General features: G+C 48.3%; 1 protein-coding gene across 1 annotated transcript in view; it reads left to right on the top strand.

Annotated features, from left to right (window-relative positions):
• Positions 1-26802, top strand: part of EPHB1 (EPH receptor B1) — a 409178-nt gene that overhangs the window by 137163 nt on the left and 245213 nt on the right. The window contains exon 3 of the mRNA XM_059663875.1: positions 10483-11164. Within this exon, the coding sequence (XP_059519858.1) occupies positions 10483-11164 (682 nt within the window). The remainder of the gene's footprint in view (positions 1-10482; positions 11165-26802) is intronic.

Raw genomic sequence — 26802 nt, 5'->3', positions numbered from 1 at the left:
AAACTGCTGCTTCCTGGTGGAAGTGACAGTGGCCTGGGGCTGTGGACAAGGAGCCCCTCCTGAGGCACAAGCCTGCAGTGTTTGCCTGGCGAGCTGGCAGAGACCTGGGTGTGAAATGTACCAGGATGTAGAGAGATGTGCACCATCTGGACTCTGGGCCTGGCTGGCCTCGCCCTCGATTAACAGGGCTCCTACAGCCCAGGACCCTGGGATCTCTGAGCAGCGAAGGATGCCCACCCTGGCCAGGAGTGGGCAGAGCAGACCAGTTGGCAGAGATATGCAGCATTTGATGGGTGGGCACACAGGCCCCACCTGGGCCAGAGCCAACACTCCCACCTACACACACACACACACACACACACACACACACACTAGTACACACATATGCACATGTGCACACATGGCAAATGATGAACAGGTACAGACAACCAGGCAGACGGGAGCAAGTCACGGGTCACACATCATGGGAGGAGAGCCGAGGGAAAGTGACCATGCTGAGAGACAGGCTAAGTAAGCATGTGCTTCAGGAGGGCCAATACCCATAATGACTGAGTCACAGGGTTCTCTTACTCAGGTCTAGTACTTTCCATGTATTATCACATGTAACCCTCACAGCCACCCTGTGAGAGGGTAGGTAGGTAATATTAGAGGGGGAAACTGAGGCTCCAGAGGTTTGAAGACTCACCCTGGTCACATAGCTGGGTTAGGCTGACTCCAGAGTCTGTGACTAGGACTCCTGTGCTAAGCCAGGGGTCCCCCTGACCTCCAGTGTTCAGGGTTAGGCCGGGTGACAGCAGTGCTTCTTAATCCCAGCCCTTTTATAACCTCCTTCCCAGCAATCCAGACATATTCTACTTGGGGCCCTTTGTCCCACGCTCACCTCAATAAAGCATTTCTTGCATTTTCCCACCATCTAAGTTTCCAAAAGGATTTTGTGGAGACTGCACTGGGAAACAATGAATATGTGTTTTCCATAGTCTAGTTATTTCCATAGTCTCAGTGTGTTGCTCACCCCCATCCTGGGGAGTGAGTGAAGAAATAGTTAGGGAATCATTGCTTTGTGCCTCTGCAGCAAGCATGTCAAACTCAAAGGCTAACATGGGCCAAATAAATGAGGCACGTGGCCCGCGGGCCACGAGTTTGACATGGTTGCTCTGCAGTGTGGTTACCCTATCAAGGCTTTGGGCTTTCAAAAGCAGTGTCCTGGCCCAAGTCTGAGCTCAGCTCTTTGGCACACTACATGGGGCCATGGTAACGAATGGGGGGTGGGAGCATTCGTGTCCTCCTAGCCTGGTACATCTGGGAGGTAAATTTAGCCTATTAGGGGGCAAGCTGGTGCTCAGAGTTCTCAGGGGAGTTATTGAGTAAATGCTGCCTTGGTTGGTTGGTATCCTAAACGGTAGATCCCTCTGGACTTGTAGGAATTTATGCCCACAGACCACATTTCACATTTTAATTAGCCCTCTTGCTTGTCTAATATCCTGGTTCTTTCAGGCTCAGGCAGATGTCTGCATGGGAGCTGCATCCTCGGAGTGGGCTGATCAGCCCAGCCCAAGCCACCTGCTGCAGGCTCGGTGGAGTTGCGTGCTGCTTGGGCCTCAGTGGGCTTCTTGTTCCGAGAGGCAGCCATCTCCACTGGGGGACCTGAACCTGGTGTCTGGGTTTCCCCTGATTGGGCAAGGCCAGGGAAGTTCCTTTATGGTCCCACTGGGCAAGGACTGTTTGCGACATAGCAGGTTCCCTCACACAGCAGCTTCTGCCTAAATGCAGACCGCTGAAGGGGACCAAAGCCTGTGAGCTGTGTCCAGTTTTGTCTTCTTGTGGTCTGAGCTGGTGGCTGACAGTGGCCCAGAGACTGCCTGATTGGGAGAAGAGAGTCCACCCTGAAGCCCGCCCAGAATGAGCTGGGAGGGGGCTGCTGGCTCCCTCTGGGTCTGTAAGGAGACAGTGTGTGGCCCTTTCCTCAAGGTGTTCTGCTGACCAAAGGGTGGAGTTATTTATCTAAGATAAAGCAGGTGATTTCCACACCCTGGTACGTCAACCAGAGGTGGATCCCCAGGTTAACATAACAGTGATGATGCTGAGAGTAGTGGTGATAATTGGTACTTAGTGAGTGGTAGTTACCTGCAGGCACCACACTAGATGAGTTACTTTGCTGGTCCTCAGTTCTCGATACCCTGCAAGGTAAATAGTATTTTGTAGACAAATGAAGCTCAGAAAAATGTTGTGGTCACAGAGCTATAACTGGCAGAGGTGCAGGTCCACCTGCCCAGCAACTCTCTCGCCTCACCCCGTCCCCCCCTCCTGCCCCCATGTTCCCCTTGCTCTGTGCAGTCGGGCAGCCAAGCTGGCCTCACGGCTTTCTTGGTAAGATGTCGGGCACACTCTTGCTCAGGAGAGTTTGTTCCTGTTTTTCTCTGAGCCTGGAATGGTCCTCCCTCTTGTACTCCCTTGGCTGGTGGTTCCTGCATGTCATGAAGATCTCTGCTCCAAAGAAGACCTTCCCTGGTGACCCCACTTCTGGCTATCACTCACTATCTCCTTACCTACTCCTCACAGTATTTAACACCATCCCACTTTATTTCATTCATCTGTTTTCTTGTTCATCCTCTGGTTCACTCTATTAGAATAGAAGGCCCATGGTGACAGGGACATTGTCTCTTAATTACTACTGTGTCACCAACACCAAGAGCACTGTTTGGGGATGTAAGTAGATGCTTAATTCTTGATTTAAAAACGAATTAAATGAGCTGGGTTGGAATAAAACATAATAGTGGGATCTTGTTGGGCTAATAGAAGCCCAAAAGGCAATTTCAATGATTTCTGTCATCATATTAAATAGCAATGTCTCTTCCTGGCCAGGCCTTGTAGAAAAGGTTTATTCCTGGTGGTTATTATGATGCATCATCATGGTAGTTACTGGGTGTTCTGGGAGGGGGCAGCGTCCGCTGGAGAGGCTGCAGCCATCCAGGAAGGGGCCAGCTATCCCAAATCTTTCCAGACCCATGCTTGGAACTGTCTTCAGAGGCAGAGAGTGAAATCAGCCCACTTCTCTTAACTTCATTTAATTGTGGCTCTTCATTTTTGACCAAGAAATATTATGTGTTAGCTGGCTTATTCACTGACTCATTGAATTTAGCTCCAGTTGACCTTTGCCTGTTTCCAAAATTCAGATCCACCCTTGGAGGACAGAGAATGTGTGAGCATCTCTGAAGGTTGTTCTACAAGGCAGTGTAGATGGAGTTTATGGCAGTGATTTTGAATGGGAACAGCATGTTTTAGACACACGTCCACACACAATCAGCCAGACTGCAAATAGTCCATAGCATTGTCCAAATGTAAATGGCAATCTGGGTCACTCCTGAGCAACAGCCCTGCAAGCTCTGACTTCCAACAAGCAAGTCAACAAGCCGAGGTCCAGAGGAACCTTGAGGTGTCTTTCTCAGGCATCCAAGTGCTGGTCTGAAAGCCTGAGCAAGTGCTTTCCAATGGGTGCCATTCGTTTCCTTCTTATGCCACCTTCAAGGGCAGGTGGTCCATCTGCATCACAAATAGTGCCCTTTCAAAGGCTCCTAATATCCTGCTGGTTGTGTAAGGCTTCTTCCAGGAACAAGTGAGCCTGGTGGCACCTGCATAAGTCCTCAGTGAAGGACCAGGGCACCTGCATAAGTCCCCAGTGAAGGACCCCGGGTTGCAGAGGCAGAGAAGTTGAGGAACAGACCAGGGCCTTGCTCATCCCCTCAACCTGTCAGTATTTATGGAAGGCTAGGCGTGGGAATATGGAGAGGTCCCCATCACAGTCTTGCCCTCTAGGGGCAAGTTCCCCTGGAGGGTTGATTTGTGAGACTGCAGCTGTACTGAAAAAAAACAAGGTGGTTGTCAGGAACTATCCAAGAGGCAGCTGGATAAACAAGTGTGGGGCCTTAAGGAGAGGTCAGTGATGTACCCCATGGTCGCTGCAGCCTCGTGTGTGGATGAGATCATGCAGGCTGAAAAGTGAGAGAAGTGAGTGAGGGTAGTGCCCCTAGAAACCTGTGCATTCCACTGGTCCCAGACATGACAGAGTAAACATGCCATTGCTGTAATACCAGTGTTGCAAAGCTAAATGTGTGGAATTACTTCGCTTGTTGAAATGAATAAATTAGTCAAAACATAATTCCCTGTCCTCAAGGAGCTCACAGCCTGGTATCACAATCCAGAGTCACACACAGAAAGCAATTAAGGAATCGTTCAGAACAGTGTTATTATCAAATGCTAAATTGTGTGGAATAAGTGCAATTATGCTTAAGGCATTCCGAAAAATGGTCGCTGAATATAAGCTGGGAAGGCATCAGGGAGGAAATGAGACTGGATCCCCTACAAGGAGGGAGCTGTGAAGAGAGCTTGGCTCAACCATCCATCAGCTGCCTGACTTTGGGCCAGTTATTGAATGTCTCTGGGCCTCAGTGTGCCCATTTGTCAACAGAAGTTCCTGGTCAACACGATCTATGGTGGCTTCTAGCCAGATCTGTTATTCTCTGGTTCTGAGTTGAGATGAAATGATGGTGGAGTAGAAGAAAAGTGTTGGGGCCAATGAGAACATCAGTGACAGTATCGAGGCACAGAAATGGACACGGTTTCAGTGTCCAGATATGAGAGGATATGGCCCATGTTTGAGCCCCTGCCATCTCCTGCTTGGTCTGTTGTCATTAATTTTTACCAAACAGCAGGCCAGAGCTTGAGTCCAGGCAGAAAATAATGCCAACACACGGCCATGGGAATGTGAGAGAGAGGCCAGGTAGGAGGAATACTGTTCTGGAAGAAATGGCAAATTATGGTGATAAATCTGGTGTGTTGGATATAGAAGGCATTTTGGCCTGATTCCTGCCTGACTCCAGGTTGGAAAATCAAGTGGGTTTTTTTAGGGGGGTCCTGGGCCCGAGATTCTGATCCTGTCTTTGAACCACTCTCCTGATTCTCCCCAGACCCCCAGCATCAGTGACAGGGATGCTTCCTTGGCTACCTGTGCCTGCTCTAGATGCCACCTTTGCCCCAACTTAGATACCAGGATTGTTCATCTACAAACAAACTAGACTGAGCCAATATTTGTCACTTGGGATACAGGGATTAAAGAAAGGGGTGAGAAGGGCATTCCTGGCTCAGTGGGTGGGATGGATAGGGGCATGAAGTTGCTGAGGGCAGGCTTGCATGGAGGATGGAGGCCACACCAGCATGTTGGGGTATCAAGGTATAGGCTGGAAGGAACTCAGATAACAGATATATTGAGATATTACTTACATGTTATAATATCTATGTATTTTAAGTGTACAATTCAACAGTGTTCAGTAAGTTCACCCTCCCCCCCTCCAAAAAAATAAAAAATGATTCTTCATGCCCATTTCCAGTCACTCCCCCTTCCTATGCCCAGTGCTGGGGAAAATTAGTACTTTTCCATCTATAGATTTGCCTTTTCTGAATATTTCATGTATATGGACTCATATAATATGTGGTCTCTTGCGTCAGGCATCTTTCATTTAACATAATGTTTTAGAAGTATATCCATGGTATTGCATGTGTCAATAGTTCATTCTTTCATTTATTTCCAAATAGTATTCCATTATATGCCTACATTATATTTCGCTTATGCATTCACTAGTCAATGGACATGAACAAAATGTGCCATAATAGAGTCCAGTTGAGAGCACCAAAAAGGGAAGACTACCATCAGGTTGGCATGCAGCATTATCAGTCTTACTCCACAAATCATGATGTCTAAGAAATGTCCTGGGCCTTATTTGCTTTTAGTCAAATTATTTCAGACTCTGAGCTTCCCATCCCACTGGCTGGTGAGAATTTCAATCTCAGTTCATGGCTCTTCTTTCCACCGTGACTGTGCAAAGCTCCCAGAGGCCCCACTCAGAGCAAAGCTGTCATAATTGTCCTAGCCCCTGACCCTCTGAGGCCAGCCACCTCCAGGTGTCCTAGACATGCTTAAAGCTCTGGAGGTGGTGGCAGCCTTGAGTAGTAACTTTGTACTCCACATTCTTACCAAGACTTGATCTTTTTAAGTTTTTGCCAATCTGATAAGCAAATCATGGTGTTTTGTTGTTTTAATGGGAGGAGATAATTACAGAAAAGAACACAGGAAGCAATATGTCAAATGTCTGAAAGTGGAGGCTGAGAAACTGCTACTGAATGGAGACCTTTGGGGCGAGCAGTGGGTGTGTCAAGGGGATTGGGGCTAACACAGACCTTGGTTAAAAGAAACTGGATCCTGAATAGGAAATTGGGCATCTATGGGGTAGACCAAGAGTGATAAAATTTCTCTTTATTAAGGATCTGGGAAGTGGTGTGCCTGGGGACACAGCATAGCTCAAAGCCTGGTTGGGGAAACAGGATGCAAGAAAGAATGTTAAGGGGACACATAGCTCCTTGGATCTCGTCAACCCAGTCTGGCTCTGTTCCTCACCCTCCACCTTAAACTACCCCCTCAACTCCCGCACACTCAGCTCAGTGAGAAACTGGAGATTCTGCCCCCAAATATCGTTCCAAACTGCACAGTCTGGCCCAACCCATCACCAGCTCTTGCCTGGACCACTACAATGACATCCAGCTGCCCTGCTCATGGACCCAAGCTGCCCTCCTGCACAGTCTCTACTTTGCTTCAGAGAAATCTTCTAAAACCTCAGCTCTAATGACCTGTATTTTTCCTCCCTGAAACTCATCCATGACTTCCAGTTACCCTCAAGGAGAAACTCAGAAGTTTTCCACCGGACACCTCCCCTTAGTCTTATTCCTGCCACCTGCAGATCTCTATTACTCTTCTGTTATACCAGTAGTTCTTAACCTTGGCTGCACATTAGAATCACCTGGGAATCTTTTTAAAATCCTGATTTCTGGGCCTCATCCTCCGGAAATTCGGTTTCTTTGTTACTAATGTTATGGCCCCACCCCATAACAAAGAGAATTTCCAGACAATGAGGCCCAGAAATCAGGATTTTAAAAAGATTCCCAGGTGATTCTAATGTGCAGCCAAGGTTGAGAACCCCTGTGTTAGACAGTCTTCATTCTTCATTGGCACCTTTCCCTATCACAGAGCCTTTGCACCTGCTGTTCCCAGGCCCAGCTGCTCGGCCCCTCTCTGCTCCCGTAGACACACCTGGCTGACTTCTACCCATCTATTCCCTCTCCGCTTGGAGGGCCTTCCCTGACATTCCTCCATATATCTGGTACACTTCCTCTCCTGGCACCCTGTTATTTTCGCTCACAGCAGTTAGCACAAGTGTAATTATTTAGTTATTTTAATAAACATTTGTCTAATTTCTGTTTCCTTCACTAGATTATAAGCTTCATGTTGCTGTATCCCCAGTGGCTAATGGAATGCCTGGCATAAAGTTGGCATTCAGTAAATATTTTTTCATTGATGAATGCATAAGGGATAAAGCAACAAAACTGATGCCAAGTATCATAAACAAATAACAATCTTCGTCCTTCCCTGCTGAGAGTGCCTTTCCACCCTCATCTCCCTTTACCAAATCTTCTCTTTCTTCAGTGTGCCCGATCCTAATTGCCTCTTGCTTGGAAAGCATTTCTACCTCCTCTAGCCCGATCTGATTGCTTATCTTTGCAACCCCCAGTAGCACCCGCTGGCAGGAGAAGAATGAAACAGGGAAAGAAATGAATGTGAGACTCTGTGGTGGCATTTTTCCAAACAACAGGGAGTTCCTCCCTTTCTCTCAATTTCTCTCTACTCCTTCCCTGTGAATATGTGGCTGTATTCCCCCTAATTTGCTTTGATCGCTCCCTTAGGAGTTGTCATGGAATCAATTAGATCGGTAGAATTTTATGACTCGAGGTCACCCAGTATGACTCCTCATTTTACAGATGAGAAAACTGAGGCCCAGAGAGGTTAATGTTTGAAACAATTACCTCTGTTGGGTCTTATAATACCAATCAGTGTCGTTTTCTAAGATAAATGTTCTCAATATCCCCGCTCCACAAGAGTATAAATCCTCATTCTGTCTATTTAAAACCTACTCGTGGTGACACTCTCAGTGCTAAGGTGAGCCCTGGAAGGTGGGCTTCCTGTCTTGCTCTCACACAGCAGAACTCCATTAGTCTTGGGTGGGTCAAGGATTCTGGCTGGGATCGGGCCCCCAGACTAAATGGGGGCCACGGGCTTCACCTGCGCACAGAGTCGCTGCACGTTCCTGCTGAGACCTTATGTAGCACAACTGAAATATGGACCGTGAGACCTGCTGTGTTTAAACAATTACAGAGCAGCCAAATAAACCTGTCCTTCCCTCAAAAGTCACGCAGGGTCAACTGGGAGGAAACGATTTCAAAACCGCCATGAAAAGGGAGAGAGGTCTGAAAAATTTCAACGAAAACCACCGCCAGCTATTTCTTCTCCCTAATGTATTTGCTCTCTGGTTGCAGAAAACCAGGCAAGCAGAACATAATTTTAACAAACACATTTAAATAGAACATAACACACAGTCTTAAAGAAGGAATAAACAGTAGTTCCTCGACATCTACAGAGTCAGTAAGAAATTAAGCAAGGTCCACATGAGGTTTGGTGGTGTGCAAGCATCCCTGATGGAGCTCACCACGGACTGCAGGGTGGGGAGGGAACTGGCCCCCTGAGGGTGCTGGGAGGGGCAGGGGAAGACAGGCCCTGGAGAGACTGCAGCTCAGATGCCTCTGTGGCAGGGGCCAGGCAGCAGGAGTGGCTGCAAGGTCACTTTACGGCTGGCCATTCAGGGCCAGCTCTCTATGCCTGGTCTTGGGGTAACTAACAAGTGCATGTTTGAAAGATAGCCTTGCCTCTGCCCTCTTGCTCCTACAGGCAGTTAATTCTGTGCAAAATGCTACTGTAGTATATTTCCCACACACACATCATTGGCTTTTAGCTCTTTTAATGAAGAATCCTAGTTTATATATTTCAACTCCACACTGTATAGAATAAGGAATTAACACAATGTTTAAAGAAATAGACATGATTTGGTTTCTTTTATCACCACTGCCAATAGTCAAGGATCTTAAACTATTTTCTCTTTTCACTTTAGGAAGTTGAATTTCTTCTACCTCTTGTGTCCTTATTTAGCAAACACACTGAAGCTTCCGGGAATACCCCCAATTCTTGAGATTGGGGTCCTGGGTGAGCCCAGCTGCTTCCTTTCCCTGCACAGGAAGAAATAATGGCCCAGCAACTCTTCTTTGGCCCTTGGCCCTGAGTGACTCAGTTAATGAAGCCAGGACCTCATGGACCCCTCCCCCTCCTTATTGATTGTTACTAAAATAAGTTATTTGGAGAATTTCTTTGACCATTCAAATAATTGCTTTCTATCCCTTCTCCTCCCCATGGCCTCTTATGGTCATGTGATCAGGGATGACTTATAAGATGTATTTTTGTCTGTAAATGGAGGATAATAGTATCTAGTTCTATTGGGAACTGTTGGGAAGATTGAGAGATATCACTTAATAAATGCATTGTTTTTCTTTTTCCAGTTTACAGGGCGATAAAATGAGAGCTCTCTTTTCCAACACAAAGCCTGGTCGTGTCTTCCTTATAAAGAAGCTTTCCTTACCCCCTAAGTAACACATTCTCTTCCATCACATCTTTGCTTGAAATGTGTGCAAAATGAAGCTTAATTTCCTCCATTAAGGAAATTTTCTCTCTCAGCAGCCCCTACCCTTACCAGGTTTATAGTCGATCTAATTATTTCAAAGAGTTGAAGTTATAAAACAAAAGTTTATGAGAATCTAAGTTTGCTGAGAAATTTGGAAAAGTTTCACATATGCTTTTCAGAGATATCAAGAAGCTTCATCACAATAAATGAATTAGGTTCAGAAATTAGGATTTCCAAGGTGGGGGTGTCATGAACTTATGCTCCTAATATACAGAGTGGCCTTTGAGAGTAGAGGCTGTGGCTTGGAAGAATGTCCTTGCCATCATGTGGGGCTAAACCTGCAGATTGTCCCCATGGATGTGATAAGCCATTGTCACAGCGTGAGAGTTGTGGGTTACATCAGTGGTCAGCAAACCTCGACTCGCGAGCCACACGCGGCTCTTTGGCCCCTTGAGTGTGGCTCTTCCACAAAATACCGACTTCTGCGCATGGGTCACAAAGTTTCAAATGCACTTTACGTGTGCGCCTGCATGTGGTATTTTGTGGAAGAGCCACACTCAAGGGGCCAAAGAGCCACATGTGGTTCATGAGCTGTGGTTTGCTGACCACGGGGTTAGATGAAGGGAGGCTTTCTAGAGTAAAGTCTTTTCTATTTGGGGATGGGCTGCATAGTATTTTGAAGCCCACTTATAGGAGACCTTTAAAAGCAGGTTAGGGTTAGATGTGTTCATTTCTCATGTCAAACAGGTGGACTGGTGAGCTCCTAAGGCCCTCCTCCAGTGCCAGCCTTCTCTTCTGACTGCCTCTCTGTGTCTTCTCACTTTCTATTTTCTGTTTTCACATGTGTGTGCCTGTGGACTGCTTGGTACAGTGGGAAGAAGTCAGTGGCTACGATGAAAACCTCAACACCATCCGTACCTACCAGGTGTGCAACGTGTTTGAGCCCAACCAGAACAACTGGCTGCTCACCACCTTCATCAACCGGCGGGGGGCCCATCGCATCTACACAGAAATGCGATTCACTGTGAGAGACTGCAGCAGCCTCCCCAACGTCCCAGGCTCCTGCAAAGAGACCTTCAACTTGTATTACTATGAGACTGACTCTGTCATTGCCACCAAGAAGTCAGCCTTCTGGTCTGAGGCCCCCTACCTCAAAGTAGACACCATTGCTGCAGATGAGAGCTTCTCCCAGGTGGACTTCGGGGGAAGGTTGATGAAGGTCAACACAGAAGTCAGGAGCTTTGGGCCTCTTACTCGAAATGGTTTTTACCTCGCTTTTCAGGATTACGGAGCCTGTATGTCTCTCCTTTCTGTCCGTGTCTTCTTTAAAAAGTGTCCCAGCATTGTGCAAAATTTTGCAGTGTTCCCAGAGACCATGACAGGGGCAGAGAGCACGTCTCTGGTGATTGCTCGGGGCATGTGCATCCCCAACGCAGAGGAAGTAGACGTACCCATCAAACTCTACTGCAACGGGGACGGGGAGTGGATGGTGCCTATCGGACGCTGTACCTGCAAGCCTGGCTATGAGGCTGAAAACAGCATGGCCTGCAAGGGTAAGGTCTGAGACCCCTTGAGACCTCTGCTTCCTGCCCACCTGGAGCAGGGCCAAGTCTGCAAGGTTTCCCACCTCGAGCTCTGGATTATGCAGGAACAGAATAGCCCAATGGCTCTTATATTATAAAGCTCTGGGTAACCTTCATCCCCTATGCTAGGCCTGATGATTTTCTAATGGTGTCCAACCAGAATGTCCATATTAATGGTAGGGGAAGAGATGGGAAGAATTCTAAATGGTGGATAATAACTTAACCATCAGTTGTATCTAGTTTTGGGACATTGACATTCTCTCTCTCTCTCTCTCTTTCTCTCTCTCTCTCTCTCTCTCTCTCTCTCTCTCTCATCTCTCTCTCTCTCTCTCTCTCTATCTCTCTCTCTCTCTCTCTCTCTCTCTCTCTCTCTCTCTCTCTCTCACACACACACACACACACACACACACACCTGCATGTCCAGCTCCATGCTCTGAGGCATAGAGAATTTGGGATTTGGGTTGTCATGGGCAGTTCACTCAAGGGTAATTGAGAGGTGATTGAATTTGGAAAATATTTTAGTTTATTTCAGTCCAGCTCCCACAGCACTCAACTTGGTACTGAACCCATGTAGCTCATTAACTCAAAGCCCTCTGGCTTGGCTGTCTTCCTCTAGGGGCTCAGTGCCAGGCCCTGGGGTAGGGATGGGCCTAGTTTTGGCGTGTCCTAGAAGGAGATGAAGCTATTGGAATGGGGGTGAGATGCTATCATGAGTTTGCTTCTGAATGTTACAGAGTGATGCAGACTTTGCAGTTTGTGGGGGTCATGGTACTGTGTGCTCACATAGGCTCTGCTCAGTCCGAAGGAGTACATGTCCAACAGGTGGCAATCAGTGTGCTGAGCTGGATCTCAACTCACTCTTCTCTGGGAGTAAACAGAAGAGTCTAGAGCAAGCATGTCAAACTCAAAGGCTAACACGGGCCAAATAAACGAGGCATGCAGCCCACGGGATGCGAGTTTGACATGCTTGGTCTAGAGCAGCGGTCGCCAACCGGTGGTCTGCAGACCACTGGTGGTCCATGAGGTCTGAAAGGTTGGTGACCGCTGAACTTGGGGGAGAGAGTTGGGGAAGAGAAAACTGCTTTCCTTTATTAAGTTTCCTTTGTGGCCTTCAAAGTTTCAGACTCTTTCAAGGGCAAGGCCTCCTACATGGACCTCAGAAATTACCACCTTGACCGTAACCCATCATTCAGCAGCCTTAGTCCTTTGGGGCATCTTGGAGGAGGGGGTCTATAGTAGCTCCTCTTTCTTTAATATGAGCCTCGTGCCAGCTGTCTTCCCTGGCATCCTCCCATCCCATCTGAGCACCCGGCCTTCCCTTGTGTTTCTTCCTCACTCACCTGGCTCCCCAAGCACCTGCAGGCGAAGTGCCAGGCACAGACAGGATTGCTGATGCCCATCAGCTCTGCGATCCTTTGGACTCAGCTAATTGGCTGGGCTGGGGCCCTCACACAGCCTTTCTGAGGCCTGCTGAGAGAGGAGAGCTGCGCCTTTGTGTCTTTATTGGATTTCTTGGTTATGGTACCCATGATGGATGGTGTGGAAGCAGAGGGGAGAGAATGCCAGATCAAGCGATGAATCAATGCAGACAGTTTTAAAACCAGCCTGGCCTGGTCCCACAGCGCTCCTCTTTGTCCCATTGGTTGGAGGAGGGGCGGGAGGTGCCCTCTTTGGCATTTGTCAGGGTCTGAGTAGGGACCCAGACACCAGGCTGAATTCTTAAAGGGGCAGGTGCAGCAGCTTGCAACAGTGTGGGTGATGTCTCCAGGCTTCAAAGGGCTGCCATGCCACACTTGCTGGCTGGGTCCTCTTGTTTTTCTGATTATTTCCTGGGCAAAACGGCAGGAACCTGAGCAAGCATTGATTGGTTCTGATTTAATTGGGACTCTGGGAACAGGCTCATTTCTTTGGGCTAATTGGAAGTTTTCTCTTTTGGGGAGTTCTGCTGTCCATGCTGCTTGTCAGTGGTTGTCCTGGGAAGGCCTGGGGAGACAAATATTTAAATCCAAATGGTTTCTTTCCAGTTTCCCTCCCCACCTCCAACCCTCTCTGGACTTTTGGGGTACATTCCTAATCAAAGCTATTGTGAACCTGGCTTGACTTTACAAACTGCTCCTCGCAAACTCATTGGCATGTGGAGGAAATGGGGAGCCCAGGGCGCCATCCCATTGCCATTTCAGTGGCATAGGCAGCCGCATTTTGGTGGCATTTCCAAGAGTGGAGAGGAATCAGTTAGCATCATAGGTCCTGCTGCCCAGCAGCCTGGCTGAGCTCAGTGACCTAGACCCTGAAAAACCCCCTTTTATCCTATCTCCACCACTTTAAGTTGCATCTTTGCCCTTGGCTTTGCTGGTAACCTTGATGGTTGAGCCAGACCTCCCTTCCCAGGGCTGAGGGAAGGTTCTCCCCAGGAGGTGCAGAGATAATGGGCACAGATGGTTATCTTGGGGAGCTCTGCACCCTTTGGTTTGAGATGGGAAGTGCATGTGGATAGATTTGTGACTGGGGCCATGGTGTGTCTTCAAGGGATGTTCAAGCTGTCAGGCAGGCACCGTGGCCATTCACAGCACTCCTGGGGCACTACAGGTGATGCTCGTGAGCATGGAGCATAGTGGATGCCAGGGAATTGTGAGTGAGAAACAGGGAGCCTCCATCAGCTGTCCTGGAGAAAAAGGCAAGTTACTCTCTCCCAACACAGTCCTGAGAACTGATGCCCTGGAGCCAGACTGGCAAAGCCTGGGTGATTCTGTGATTCACAGAAATGTGGATCTGATAAATGATCTTTTCTGGATATTTGAGTGTGAGCCTTTGCATGGGTTGGTAGAAATCTACAGGTTGGTAGAAAGAATATTCTTTATATTATTGTTCTGGCATGACAGACTTTCACAACGGCAGGGGCTTTTTCTCCTGACTTTCACTTTGCGTCTGCTGAACCCCCTCCTGTCAGAGTCATGGTGACCAGTCGCTGGGTTGTACAGAAGCACCTGGAGACCAATTAGGCAGCCCAGCCAGGGAAGAGGGGTCCTGGCCCAGAGCTGTTTCTGCTGTGAGGCAGGAGGAAGGGAAGAGGATGGGGGCAAGCAGAGGAAGCTGTGGGGAGAGGAATGTGGGGCAAGCGGCTCACACATGTTCCCGCGGGCTCCATGGTCTAAGGCCTGTTCCCGACTCACCCTTTCTGCACACACAGGTTGGACCCATCAGGCAGAGCATCCCAGCAGCCAGCTGACCTCACCAGTGACTCTGCCCCCATCACGCATTTGTCTCTATGAAATTGTTAATTACTAGGAAAATGGCCATCTGTCCCCAGTTCAAGTTTCATGCTCATGGCACAGTGGATTAATGAGAAATCCTGGCTTTGTCCTTACCCACCCCGCACCTTCCCTGCTCAGGTTGATGGCTAAATTGATTCTCTGTGTGGGTCCCTATAGCCTAATTGTCTCTGGGCTAGGGAGGCCAAGATATGGTCCTCTGCAAGCCATCTCTGTGCTGTGAAGCCTAAACTATCATGAGCTGATGTTGGTCTCTCAGACACTGGAGGGGCTGAGATTGGCAGTTGCTAGGGGTAACCTAGCACAGGCATGCCCCTTACCTCTCTGTTAGAAACTTAAGGACTATAGTATCCCATATGGGTGCCTAAGGAAAGGTCCCCGGTTCTGGGACAGTCTCTGGCAGCCAGGTCCTAGCTGGAGCAGTGTACCCACGGGGTTTGGATCTGCCTCTGCCCCTGAGTGCTCCCTGAGGGCATGGCTTGTCCTCCCAGGCACGGATGGTCTTCTGGAGCTTCCAGAAGGAGCTGCCCCATTAGCCTTCATCTCTAGCCACTGTTAGGAGTCAGGAGATGGCAATGCTATACATAACCATCCTCCCTTGCTCCTGTCCCTGAGCGTATCCACTGCAGAAGGCACACCCCGACCCATGGTCTAGGCCTTCATTCCTGGAGCTGTCACTTGCAGGGTGGGTACAGGTAGATGAAAAGGGGAAGGGAGTGTGTACAGGTGGAAGAGGCCTAACCTAGAGAGGAGCTGGTTTTAGTCCTGGCCCTGCTGTGACTTTCTGGTGGTTTTTAGTTAAGTCCTTTACTCTGGACAGTCCTATCTTCTCTGCCCACTTCTCAGGGTGTGGGAAAACCAACTAAGATAATGGAGAGGAGACTGCTCTGTAAGCCAAGCAATGCCATGTGTTGCCAGGTGTCATTGCCCTTAAGCTCTCCAGAGCACCATCTGACTCTGGTTACTAAAGGAATAAGATTCTGGAATGAAGTTGGCCTGTGGTATTCCTACCCAGAGACACAGGTCACAGGAGCCCTGAACATCAGTCATTACCTACCTGTACCTGCTCAGGTCCAGCTCCATGACTATCAAGAGGTGGCCAGTGAAGTCAGCACATAGATGTGATCCACTGTCTCTTGCCAGGTCAGTGGGTCAGTGAACCTGCGTTTGAAAGGTGTGGCTCATGAGGCCTGCTTTGAGGCAGGTGGTCTAGGCAGGTGGTCTTTGTGAGCTGGAGGTCTGAGTAGCGAAAGAAGACTCCCCAAGCACAAGAGAGAACATGGTCTTCCGAAGCAGTGAATCTTGATCGCAGAGTAGACTTGAGAACTCACAGGAAAGATTTTATAAATTGACATCTCAGATGCCCCCTTCTGAGACCCTGTTGGGTGGGTCTGGTGGGGGCCCAGGCTGATAACCCCCGAGTGTGAGGTCCAGACTAGGACCATCTCTGTAGCTGGAGTTGAGAAGAAGGGGGCACCAAAGGAGGTCAGTGTAGGTGTCCTTGGGTTTGTGGGATGTGTAGAAAGGGTGGACCTGAGCCCCTGAGGGGATATAGAAGGGGTCTGGGAGCAGGGACTGCAGGCAGGCTGGAGGGTGGTTGGACTGATCATGGAGCCTGCAGGCCGACAGGAAGAAGATGCTCAGAGAATCCCCTTACTTCGAGTAAGGGGTGGGGACCGTGGGAGGGCCGTGAGACCCTAATGAGGCCAGACGTTGTCAACGTGGCACCTCAGCTGCTACAAAGCCTAAGAAGGGCTCTGGGAAGAGCAGGCAGGGACAGGAAGCTGAGAATGGACTCAGAAAAGAGCAGCCTTCTCTGCAGCTGGCTGGCACCAGCTGTTCACTTGGGACTGTCCTCAAAACAGCAAGGGTTGAGGGGCACCACTGTGCTCAAGGGCACATCAAACCTGTGGGATACCCATGCCCTGCTCAGGGCTGGCCAAGCAGAGTTTGGGCTGAGGGTCCAGGTTCTGTACCCAGGAGTCCACATGGACTTTTCAGGGGCTCTCAGGTTAGTTAGGACCAACCCAACTCTGGATGTTGGCAGGCCTTGACAACTCTTAAAGCAGAACAGCAGTTCCTGCTTCGCCTATCTCCCTGTGTGTCTCCCACTCATCATGTATCTGTCACAGCCCCAAGCTGGGCCTGAGTGCTCTGGGTTACTGCCTGTGCAGCCCTCCATGGCGCTCCTCAGGCCGGACCCTCCCTGCCTTCCCCTCAGAGGTCTCTTCTTCTGCAGCTTCTTCTTCACTCCTCTCCTCTCCCCAAAGGGGACTTTTTTCCCTGATAATTTTCTACCTACATGTAAATTCTTTCATGCCTGGAAACCCAAGGGACATTTTGCACCTTCCAACAGTTTCGGTGCCTTTGTCAACTTGAGCAGCCGAGATGAGCCAATTTATAAGCCTGGGGGAGTTGAGACGGAAAATCTGCAGGATTCGAAGGTAAAGAAAATTGTGTCTAATTTAGCTCCTCTTGGAAAAAGAAGTTTCTAGGGTCTATTTCGCTCTCCCTTAGGGTTGCTGGTCCCAGCTCTGGTTCTCCACCTGCCTCTCCTCATCCTAGATGCTGAAAGAGAAGGTTGGACCCTGAGGGAGTGAGGAGCGTGTGTGTGTGTGTGTGTGTGTGTGTGTGTGTGGCGCCACTGTGCTGGCAGTGCATTCAAGGGTACTGAAAAATGCTTTCTGCTCTCTCTGGTCCTTCTGCAGTTGACTGGTGAGTGAGAGGAAGGCCACAGCTCAGGCAGCCTCCTCTTAAGCCCCTGGGAGATCAGTTCTGCTCAGGGCCCAGGGCCCTGGGAGGCCAAGGTCATTAACAGCACAGCCCTGTAAGATGAGCTTCATAATAGGATTTCCCAACAGGGTGCTTCATTTACAAATCCCTGGGGCCTCCTCTGCTCCCCACAGTGGCCCTGCCCAGCTCTCTCCAGAGAGGAATCTGATGTAATTGGCTGGATGTAATGGGCTGTGACATGGCAGGAGCAACAGCAAACAGAGCTGGAAGGATGCCCTTCTGCCACACCGACTCCTGCATACTGGGCATGGGGACTCAGTCCCAGGCTCTGGTGGTGGCAGAGGATGGAAAGGGGGCCAGGAAAGGGGAAGCTCGACACGGCCCCTTCTGCCTTTGAAAGACAGGGGTAGAAGCACCCAAGTGCCATTGGTGTTGACTAAACAATCATGATTCACCCTGGCCATTGCTAGATTTACTGAGAATAACTGATGATATTCTGTGCATGAGACCTGCCCTGGGTAGGCGCCCATGACTTAATAAATCTGTGTTATCAAAGATGACAATGAAGGCACCCTCTGGTCATTACTGAGATGGTGTGGGTAGTAAAAACATCACGCTGGCCATGTAGGTAGGGCCCTGGTGCCAGCACTTACTGCACCCTCATTACTCATGAAGAGCTATATAGTCTGAAACTGCCCAAGCTGGGGTGGGAATGTGTGGGATGCTGGGAGACCATCTATTGTGAATGCTTCATTGTCCGTAGAGTGAAGGTAGCCAGGAAGCATTTTTGGGCAGCAGTCTAGGGAGCCCCAGCTAGTTGACATCACAGATGGGATTAGAACTCAGGTCTGGGGAAGCCACCATCTGCCTCTGCTTCTGAGACTGGATGTTGTTGAAATTAACTGTCCTTAGAGGCAAATATGTATTTTCAGAAATATCAAACTTCTCCCAGCTGTTCTCTCATGAATTCTCTCTGCGACTGTGCTGTCCCTTATTTTGCTTGGGGTCCAGGCACTCGCTGGAGTCATGCTCTGTGGTTGTAGGTTTCCACACTATATAACACAGAGCTTGTGTCAACTGTTACCATCTTCCTTTGAACCTCTCCAGGAGAAGTACTCTCTCCAGATGCTCTGACATGTTGACCTGCCTCTGAGCCATCCAGAGGGTGCACGGTGTCTCGGTGGGTGACCCAAGCTCCCTGGGAAGGATGAGGTCTAAGGCTCTGTGTTTACAGAAAAGGACAGAGGGAAGGTGGCCAGGCTGGGGACTGGAGGCCTGATGGTAGCTCTCTAATCCACATCGAGGACCAGCATGGGCCCCTAGTGCTGAATTCCAGCGCTGTGGTCAGACTTGCCCCTTTGCTTTCTTGTCCCTGTCTCACTCTGGAGCTGGGCAGTTTCCTTCCTCAGAACTTGAGCACAAACCTCTATATGCACAGACTTTCTCTCCTGGAGGGGGAACTACCACTTTTGAGTTTGAAGCATGGAGATGAAAAATCATTGAATTGGAGCCTGACTGGAGTGGGTCCCCGGGAACTCGAAGGGTATACATTCTGTTTCCACTGCTTGTGGCCATGGACAAGCTGGGCTGACAGTGCCCGGTGCTCCTGGACTTCAGTTCTCCCTCAAGGCAGTGGGGCAAAGAAGACCTAAAAGGGTCCACCCATATGCAGATGGAGAAGGAAAGCCTCCTACACATGGCCACATTGCCAGGAATAAGCCTTATTTTGCCAACAGGGCTTGGACAGGGACATTGGTAGAGGAGCAGTGTTGGCTTTTCCCTAGGGGAGGGGCCTCTGCCTGGAGATGTCCTGTCTACACCCTCCCTGCTGGCTGAGCTAAGAGCTGGAGTACCAGTTACCTGGGAAGGCAACTGAGCCCTTCACTTTTGTTTGAGGGCCAATTAATAAGGCAAAGTAGGCAGATCCTGGGGAGATGCAGTTTACTACAGAAGAGTATGTCTGGGTCTGCTCTAGGAGCTATCCCATATGGCAGAGGGCATCCTGCCTTTCTGTGTGCCTACCCAGCCCGCTGCAGGATGCATCTGCACATTTACAGGTATGCTGGACTCATCCTCCAGTGTGTGTGTGTGTGTGTGTGTGTGTGTGTGTGTGTGTGCGCGTGTGTGCGCGCGCGCGCACGCTCTCATGGCCAAGGAGGTCAAGGAGGAAATCAGCTCAGCCACATCAGGCCCTGGAGAGGCTGGTGCGGAGAAGGGGGCACGGTGGGGAGCCTCAAGAGGCATCTAGGAACCACAGGTCAGAAATGCAGGGGCAGGGAGGGCTCAGCCCAGTCCTCCTGAGGGCTTTCATTGAGGGTAGGACCCAGTTTAGAAGAAGGGCTGGACAAGGACATGGGCCTTTTGTTTCTGGCTTGTTCTTGGCCTTTGTCTGGAATAGTCCCCCAACCCTATGGGCACACATTTTTAGTAGGGGCTGGAGTTCCCTGGTCTCGGGTGACACTTGGGGGCCTACTCTGGTCATGTCCCTGCAGGCCTGCATGGTTCTGGCTCCAATTCTCCAGGCAGGTTGAGTTCCCCTTGGGAGTTCCTGTGCAGTGAGTGGTCCTTGTGCTCACTTTTTCTTCAGGTACTTCCTGGGCACCTACTACTGCCAAGCCCTTTATACTATGGACTCAGATTGAACACTCTGACTTCTAAGAGTTTGCTACATTCTTAGCTCTTAGAAAGTGTTTGCAATGTCCAGAGGGCAAGGGGACCACACGGGGTTCTGTGGACCTGGGAACCAGTGGAGGATGGCTTCTCCTAGCTAGATGAGACCTCTGAGGACAGGGAGTCCAGCCCACTGGATGGCACTTCCTTTGCTTTCCCCCAGCTTTTAGACACCTCGAGTGGTGGGACAGTCAGACTTCCCGAGGCAGCCTAGTTCATATCTGAGCCCTACATCCTGGTATTGAAACAAATCAGGAGCTCTCTGCTCTAGTCCCTGAGGTAGAACTTTTGTGCATATCTCTCTCATCCCAAGTTACCTTTTGTTGTTATTATTTTTAAAATAGTTTGGTCCGGCCAGTGTGGTTCAGTGGTTGAGCATCGACCTATGAACCAGAAAGTCACGATTTGATTCCCCATCAGGGCATATGCCTGGGTTGCGGGCTCAATCCCCAGTGTGGGGCAAGCAGGAAGCAACCGATTAATTATTCTCTCTCATCATTTATGTCTCGCTCTCTCCCTTCCTTTCTGAAATCAATGCAAATATATTTAAAAAATATTTTGAATACTTAATACATAGGAGAACTAAATTCCCCTTCCACTCTGGTCCTCACCAGGGTCCCACACGGTTACAATTTCTGACAGACTCTTGCAGAGAGGGCGCATGCATTTGCACACCCAAAATATAGACATACCTTTCTCCCACCTGCACTGGGGCAAAATGCACAGGGTTTTCACCTAGTTCCCCCACCCCCTGTCTCACTCAGCAATGAAGGTTTACAGTAATTGGGTTTTATTACATAGAAATCTGCCTCATTCTTTCCAGTGATTGTTAGTATTCCATTGGATGGATGCACTTTTATTTAATTGGCCCTTCATTTATATACATTTAGGTTGTTTCCTGTTTTTTTATTTCTAAACAGTGTTTCAACAAACATCTGTGTGCATTCATCTTTGCACTTAAGTGTGAGCATATGTGTGAGACAAATTTATTAATTTATTCAATGAATATGTATTGAGGACTTTTATATGTGCCAAGCGCTTTTCTAACAGCTAAGGATGAATAAATTTTTAGAAGTAAAAGTGCTGAATCAGAGTATATAAATATTTAATTTTGATGGATACTCCCAAATGGTCCTCCAACAAAGGCATTTTCTACCAATTTTTGCTCCCACCAACAATGTAAGAGTCCCTATTCCCCGTCCCTTTGCCAAGATAATAAAATATCAATCATTTTTATCTTTGCAAATCTGTTAGGTGAAAACCAGCATCCCATTGCGGTTTCAATTTGCCTTTGTCTTACTATGAGGGCCACTGAAACATGGCAGAGTTCCACGAGTTGCCCTGCTCAGGAGTTGAGACACAAGCTTTTCTATAAAACATATCATTAAATCAGGAAATTTGCATGTTGCAGGAAGTTTGGCGTTTTCTCAATCCTTGATGTAGTCCACTCTTCACTTTCTTCTCTCCCCATTCCCTCCTGCCCTGCATCCCACCATTTATATGTTCTTTATCCATCTGTCTCACAGGGCATTTTTGGTATATGCCATGCACCTATTTTGGCATTTTTCAGAGTGTGGTAGGTGAAGGGTGCGCAGATAGGACAGGAAAGAGCAGGTACTGATGCTGAAAGGCCATGCCATTCTCGTGGTCCATCAGGAAAGCTGGCCCAGCCTGGTTTGGTGGGAAACACACCTGGCTTACCCATCCTTCCTTTCCTGCCCTTGGGCCTATTCTGGACTCCCTGATCTGCCCCTCACATTTCTCAGCTCTTTGGCTCAGTCCCACATCTCTACCTTTAACTCTCTCAGCTTACCTCTGGGGCCTGAGGCCTCAACTCACCCTGGTGACTCCCCCTCAGCCACCCGTTCCTGTCACCAGCCTTTAGACTTCCTCCCTCCAGCCTCCTCTTCATTTCTTCTGCACCAACATACTCTCACCAGACCTGCCATCCCTTCCGCAGCCTCCCTGAGTCAGTGTCAGACCCATCCTTGACTAGTATGCCCCAGCCGGGAGCACACACCTTCCCACAGCCCTGCTGAAGCCCCCAGGCCCTGCTTCTGAGTGTTGTCTTAGCCCTGGATCGCTGCCCACTGCCGCCATTCTTTTTATTTTTGTCTTCCAACTCTGCAACAATTCTATCTCTCTGGGCCGTGCACTTCCTACCTCTCTTACTTTTCTTAGTCTCTCTCTCTCTCTCTCCTCTTGACTCTGCTCCTCTCCTGTTCTCTCCCCTCCCTTCCCCTTTCTTCTTTCCTCCCTTCCTCCCTTCCTTCTTTCCATTAAAGTAAACATATTCAGCTTTAAAAAAAACACGGAATCAACTTAAAGAAAAACAACAAATTAAAACTCTGGTGTGTAGATTTGGCAAAAAAGCAATCAAGATAACATGCAAATGACTGATGTTTGAAGAGAATGCGGACTTGCTCTGTTTACCTGGGCTAAGGAGGCAGTCCCATGTTTCCTTGTCAGACCATGTTGATGGTTACAATGTGGATATGGAGCGAACGTTCCTGGACTGGCTTCCAGCTTGCTTGGCTGTCGTTTATGGAGCACTCATTACATACCAGATGCTCTGCCAAATTATTTTCCTGCATCCTCTCTTAAATCCTCACAATAGCCCTGTGAGGTACCCAGGACTACCATCCTTATTTTTTAATGGAAGATACTGAGGCACAGAGAACTTGAATAACATTGCCAAGGTCATACAATGTAGGACTCTGAGGCCCGGCTGGTAAACGCTATTCTCTACTCCTTCCCAGCTGGAGAAGAGCAGGATTCACTTAGGGACACATCAGTGATTTGTGAAGTGAGCTGAGCCTTCAGTGTCCCATTTGGACTGAGATAGAAGCCATCGCAGTTTGATCTGCATTTCCCATTGGCTAGGGACCAGGTAGCCTTGGAGTTCATGGGGTGACCATGCTCATGGGCAAGAATGAATTGAAGATACAGTTGAACCACCCCCACCTCCACCTCCATCGTCAGCCCAACTCTCAGTCTTATTCTCTCCTCCCCCTTCCTCGTAGGCAGGGCCACGCCTGATACTTCTCTGCATCCCTAATGCCTACTCTGTGCCATCTGTTAGATGAGAACAAAACAAAATGCATTGAAAACAAAATTTGTGGAAGCAGGATGTGAGCTGAGCAGGAAGAAGGGCTTTGCATTAGGATGTGTGAGAAAACTTCCCAGTAGCGTTGAGTAGCGTAAACTCCAAAGAAACCAGTCAGGAACCGGGTATGAGTCTGCTGACAAGGCGTGCACTTGCAGAGGTGATGATGGCAGGACCAGATGGAGGAAGTAACCAGTGATGGCAGAGGCCTTGTCTGTCTGTTGTCCCATAGAGTGACACATTGTGCACACACACAGAACAAAATCAACAGAATGGTCGCAAGCCCATGCGTCATGAAACCCTTTCACTGAAGGTTGTTGGTAATGTCTCAGTTTGACAGAGGACATAAGGTCAATGCCACGTGTGCATTTCAAGTGGAAAATGACAATCTGGTCTTTGCACAAGATGGCTAGAGCTTCTCATTGAAATTGTATGGAATATGCAAGAACTCTGCCAAATCATGGGCTTGGCAAAATTTTGCCTGTTCTGGGAATTAGGTGATTTGAGGGTTTCTGTTTGGTTTCTGAGTGTGTCACACACATGGCTACATTGGAATGTGGAGACCCTTGTCACGTGGGGCTTTTCTTTTCTCACTGGTTCTGTTTGTCTTCCGCTCTGTGTCTTTGGCCAAATTTGTCTCCCTATGTTTTCCTTTCCTCCATTTATTCTATTATCTTGTCTGTCTTCTCTCTGGACTTGCTTTGAAAAGAGAAAAAAGAGGAAGCACATTCCATTGGTAGGATTTTAATGAATGAATGGCTATTTCCATTCATTCTTTTTATTTTTTCCCCCCTAGGAAACTGTTTCGATGCAAATTGCAATAAAAATGAATTCTTTCAAGTAGTAAAATACAGGAAATCAATGTTAGTCATTGAAATCAATTGCAAATATTACAAAAATAATTTTTGTCATCAAAATTAATATATAATCACACATGTTGATAATAAGATCATTTATTAAAAAGAACAATAGCTCCCCCCTCCAAAGTATCTCTGCAGAATGCCCTGCTTCTCTGTGCTTATTTCTTAATTTTTCTGAAGCATTCTCTGCTTCTTTCAGCTTCTTCTATCCCATTTTCAGTTTTCTTGGCTTATGAGAATTCTTTCAAGCTTCCTTTTTTCCCTAACATATTTTAAATCTTTCAATCCAGCTACTAGTTAAGGACCAGTAACCAAAGCTGTTCATTGTTGAATTTAACGTACCCAATCAGAGTGACAACACCCTGCTTTCTTTGACGGGATCTCTGCCCACCTACTTGCCCACTTCCCTAAGAATCTCCTCTAATTAAAACTCAGTTATTTAGGAGCGTGTTTCATCTTTGGGGATTGGCCTTTCTATTCCCCTTTCCTCTGAGCCCCACCACGGTGTGCTTACTGCCTCCTCCTGGGCACCTGGAGAGCCCCCTGTGAACTAACAGTGCCAAAGGAGCAGCAGATCCCCTCTGCTCTGAGGGCTTTCTGCAGCCCTGGGGGTAGTGGATTTGCTACCCAGAGAGCTGATAGCATCAGTACACAAGCCAATTGGGCATCCATACACCCACTGCTTCTTGACCCAAGAGGAGGCAGAGATGGCTACCCCTGGACATCCCAGGGGACGATGGCCTGAATCCTCTCTCTACCCTGGCTTCCCCCAGAGGCCAGGCGTCTCCAGGCCTTTCCCCCACAGTCTCCTTTCCTGCCTGTAGCTGTGTGCTGGCCCTTCCTTCTGGACCACAAAGGGCTCTGTAGACAGACATTGTGTGTTGTTTGCCAACATGGGGGCCGGGGTACACAGAGGGGGCGAGGGAGAAGCCATCTGCTCTCTCCTTTCACACGGACCTTTGCTTTCTCCCTTTCACTCTCCCCCGATCTCTGTCTTTGAATGTGCATACAAAAATGAAAAAGCAGTTGCTAATTAGAGCAAGAGAATGGGAGTGAGCCTGGAAGAGGGATACAACAGAGAGGCCCGCTCCCGTGCAAATCGGCCAGCTTTTAAGAGCCAGGGAAGGAAGGACAAGGGGGCCCTGAAGGGGCTTGGGGTTTATTTTGACAAAATAAGCAACAAAGCTTCTTCTTCAAAATGGGAAGGCCGAGCTTTGTCTTAACCTCCCATCATAGAAGGGGAGGAAACAAGAAATGACAGTTTCCCGTAAACTCCCAGGGCTGGCGGCTGGCGTCCACCTACTCTACCTTTTCTTATCTTTTTCTCTCTCTCAATAGCCCAGTAAACAATAGTCTCTATTTTGGGGGACTTTAAATGTATCCTTTTATTGGTAATTTTGTTCTGCCTGATAGAGAGAGTGGGAAATCATTGGCTTCTTTCCCCAGGCAGGGCTGGCTGGGAGAGGGGAGCGTCCCCACGCAGGAGCAGCTGAGTCATCAGGAAGCCCCCGCTTGGAGAATATCCTCCAACAAATTGAGACTTTCTTTCAGAGTCCCCCCCAGCCCCCACTCCTACTCTTGGATCACCCAGCGATTTCTTTTTCTAACCCTGCATCATTAAGTGTTCCAGGAGCCGTCCTGATGTGTGTGCCGAAGTACTGGCTGCCCCGTGTGTGGCTGGGGGGACAGCAGCCAGTGTTAGGACAGGGCTCTGCTCAGAGGGTTCCACTACAGCCAGGGCTGGGGGCACCCACCTGGCAGTTCTGCCATGGCTTACCATGGAGCCGCCCCTGCATCATTCATTCAGGCTCACTCTGAAGGCCTGGAGGTGCCCAGGTGGACTGACTTTGGAGAGCTGTCAGTCATGGTGAGGGAAGGTTATTGAGAGATGCAGTTACTCCTGGTATAAGGTGAACAGATTGATGTCGCAGCTATGTGAAGGTTTTGGCATACAGGCCCTGTGCATTGAAAAAATGAGGTTATTTTCCGATTTCTTGTGAATGTAAACAAATGAAGACAAGACCGGAGGAAGCCTCATCATGGGGCATGTTGGTACTAACTAGTCAGGGAGGAAGAAAGGAAAAGGAAATAGAACCTGGAAAGAAAGGATGGTAATTTGTTCATTCTCTTCCACTGGTAGCTGCTGAAGGCGATGGATACACACGAGAAGAGAGAATGACCCACTGGAATCTATTGGGAAGATCCTCTGATTCTGGGATGAGGTTTCAAAATGCACTTTCTGGGTGTCCATGCGCAGTGGGGCTGTCTCTAGCACACAGGTGTCAGCTCTTGGTATTGTCAGTACTTTTTATTTTAGCCATTTTAATTGGCGTGTCCTAGTATCTCATAGTGGTTTTAATTTGCATTTCTCTAGTGAATAATGATGTTGAATATCTTTCATGTGCTTATTGGCCATCTGTTTATACTCTGTGGTGAAGTGTTTATTCAACATTTTTGCCCATTTTAATTAGGTTGTTTTCTTACTATGGAGTATTGAGATTTCTTTATGTATTTTGCATACAAGTCTTTTTGTTGAATGTATAATTTGAAAATATTTTCTTCCAGTCTGTGACTTTTCCCTTCTTTCTCTAAACAACATCTTTTACAAAGCAAACATTTATAATTTTGATGGAATCCAATTTATCCATTAAATTTTTTTTATTAAAAACTGAATTTTAAGAGCAGTTTTAGGTTCACAGCAAAATTAAGAGGAAAGTACAGACATTTTCCATATACTCTCTGCCCCTACCCATGTGCAACCTCCCCCATCATCAAAATCCCCTACCAGAGTGACACATTAGCACCCACAGTTCATAGTTTACATATGGGTTCACTCTTGGGGTGCATTCTGTGGGTTTGGACAAATTCTTAATGACGTGTCCACCATTACAGAGTATTTGCACTGCCCTAAAAATCCTTTGTGCACTATCTATGCCTTAATCTCTCCCCACTCCTCCACCCTGGACAACC

This window comes from Myotis daubentonii, chromosome 14 (genome assembly GCF_963259705.1).
Source record: "Myotis daubentonii chromosome 14, mMyoDau2.1, whole genome shotgun sequence".
NCBI lineage: Eukaryota > Metazoa > Chordata > Mammalia > Chiroptera > Vespertilionidae > Myotis > Myotis daubentonii.
This window is presented reverse-complemented; position numbering and strand designations above follow the sequence as displayed.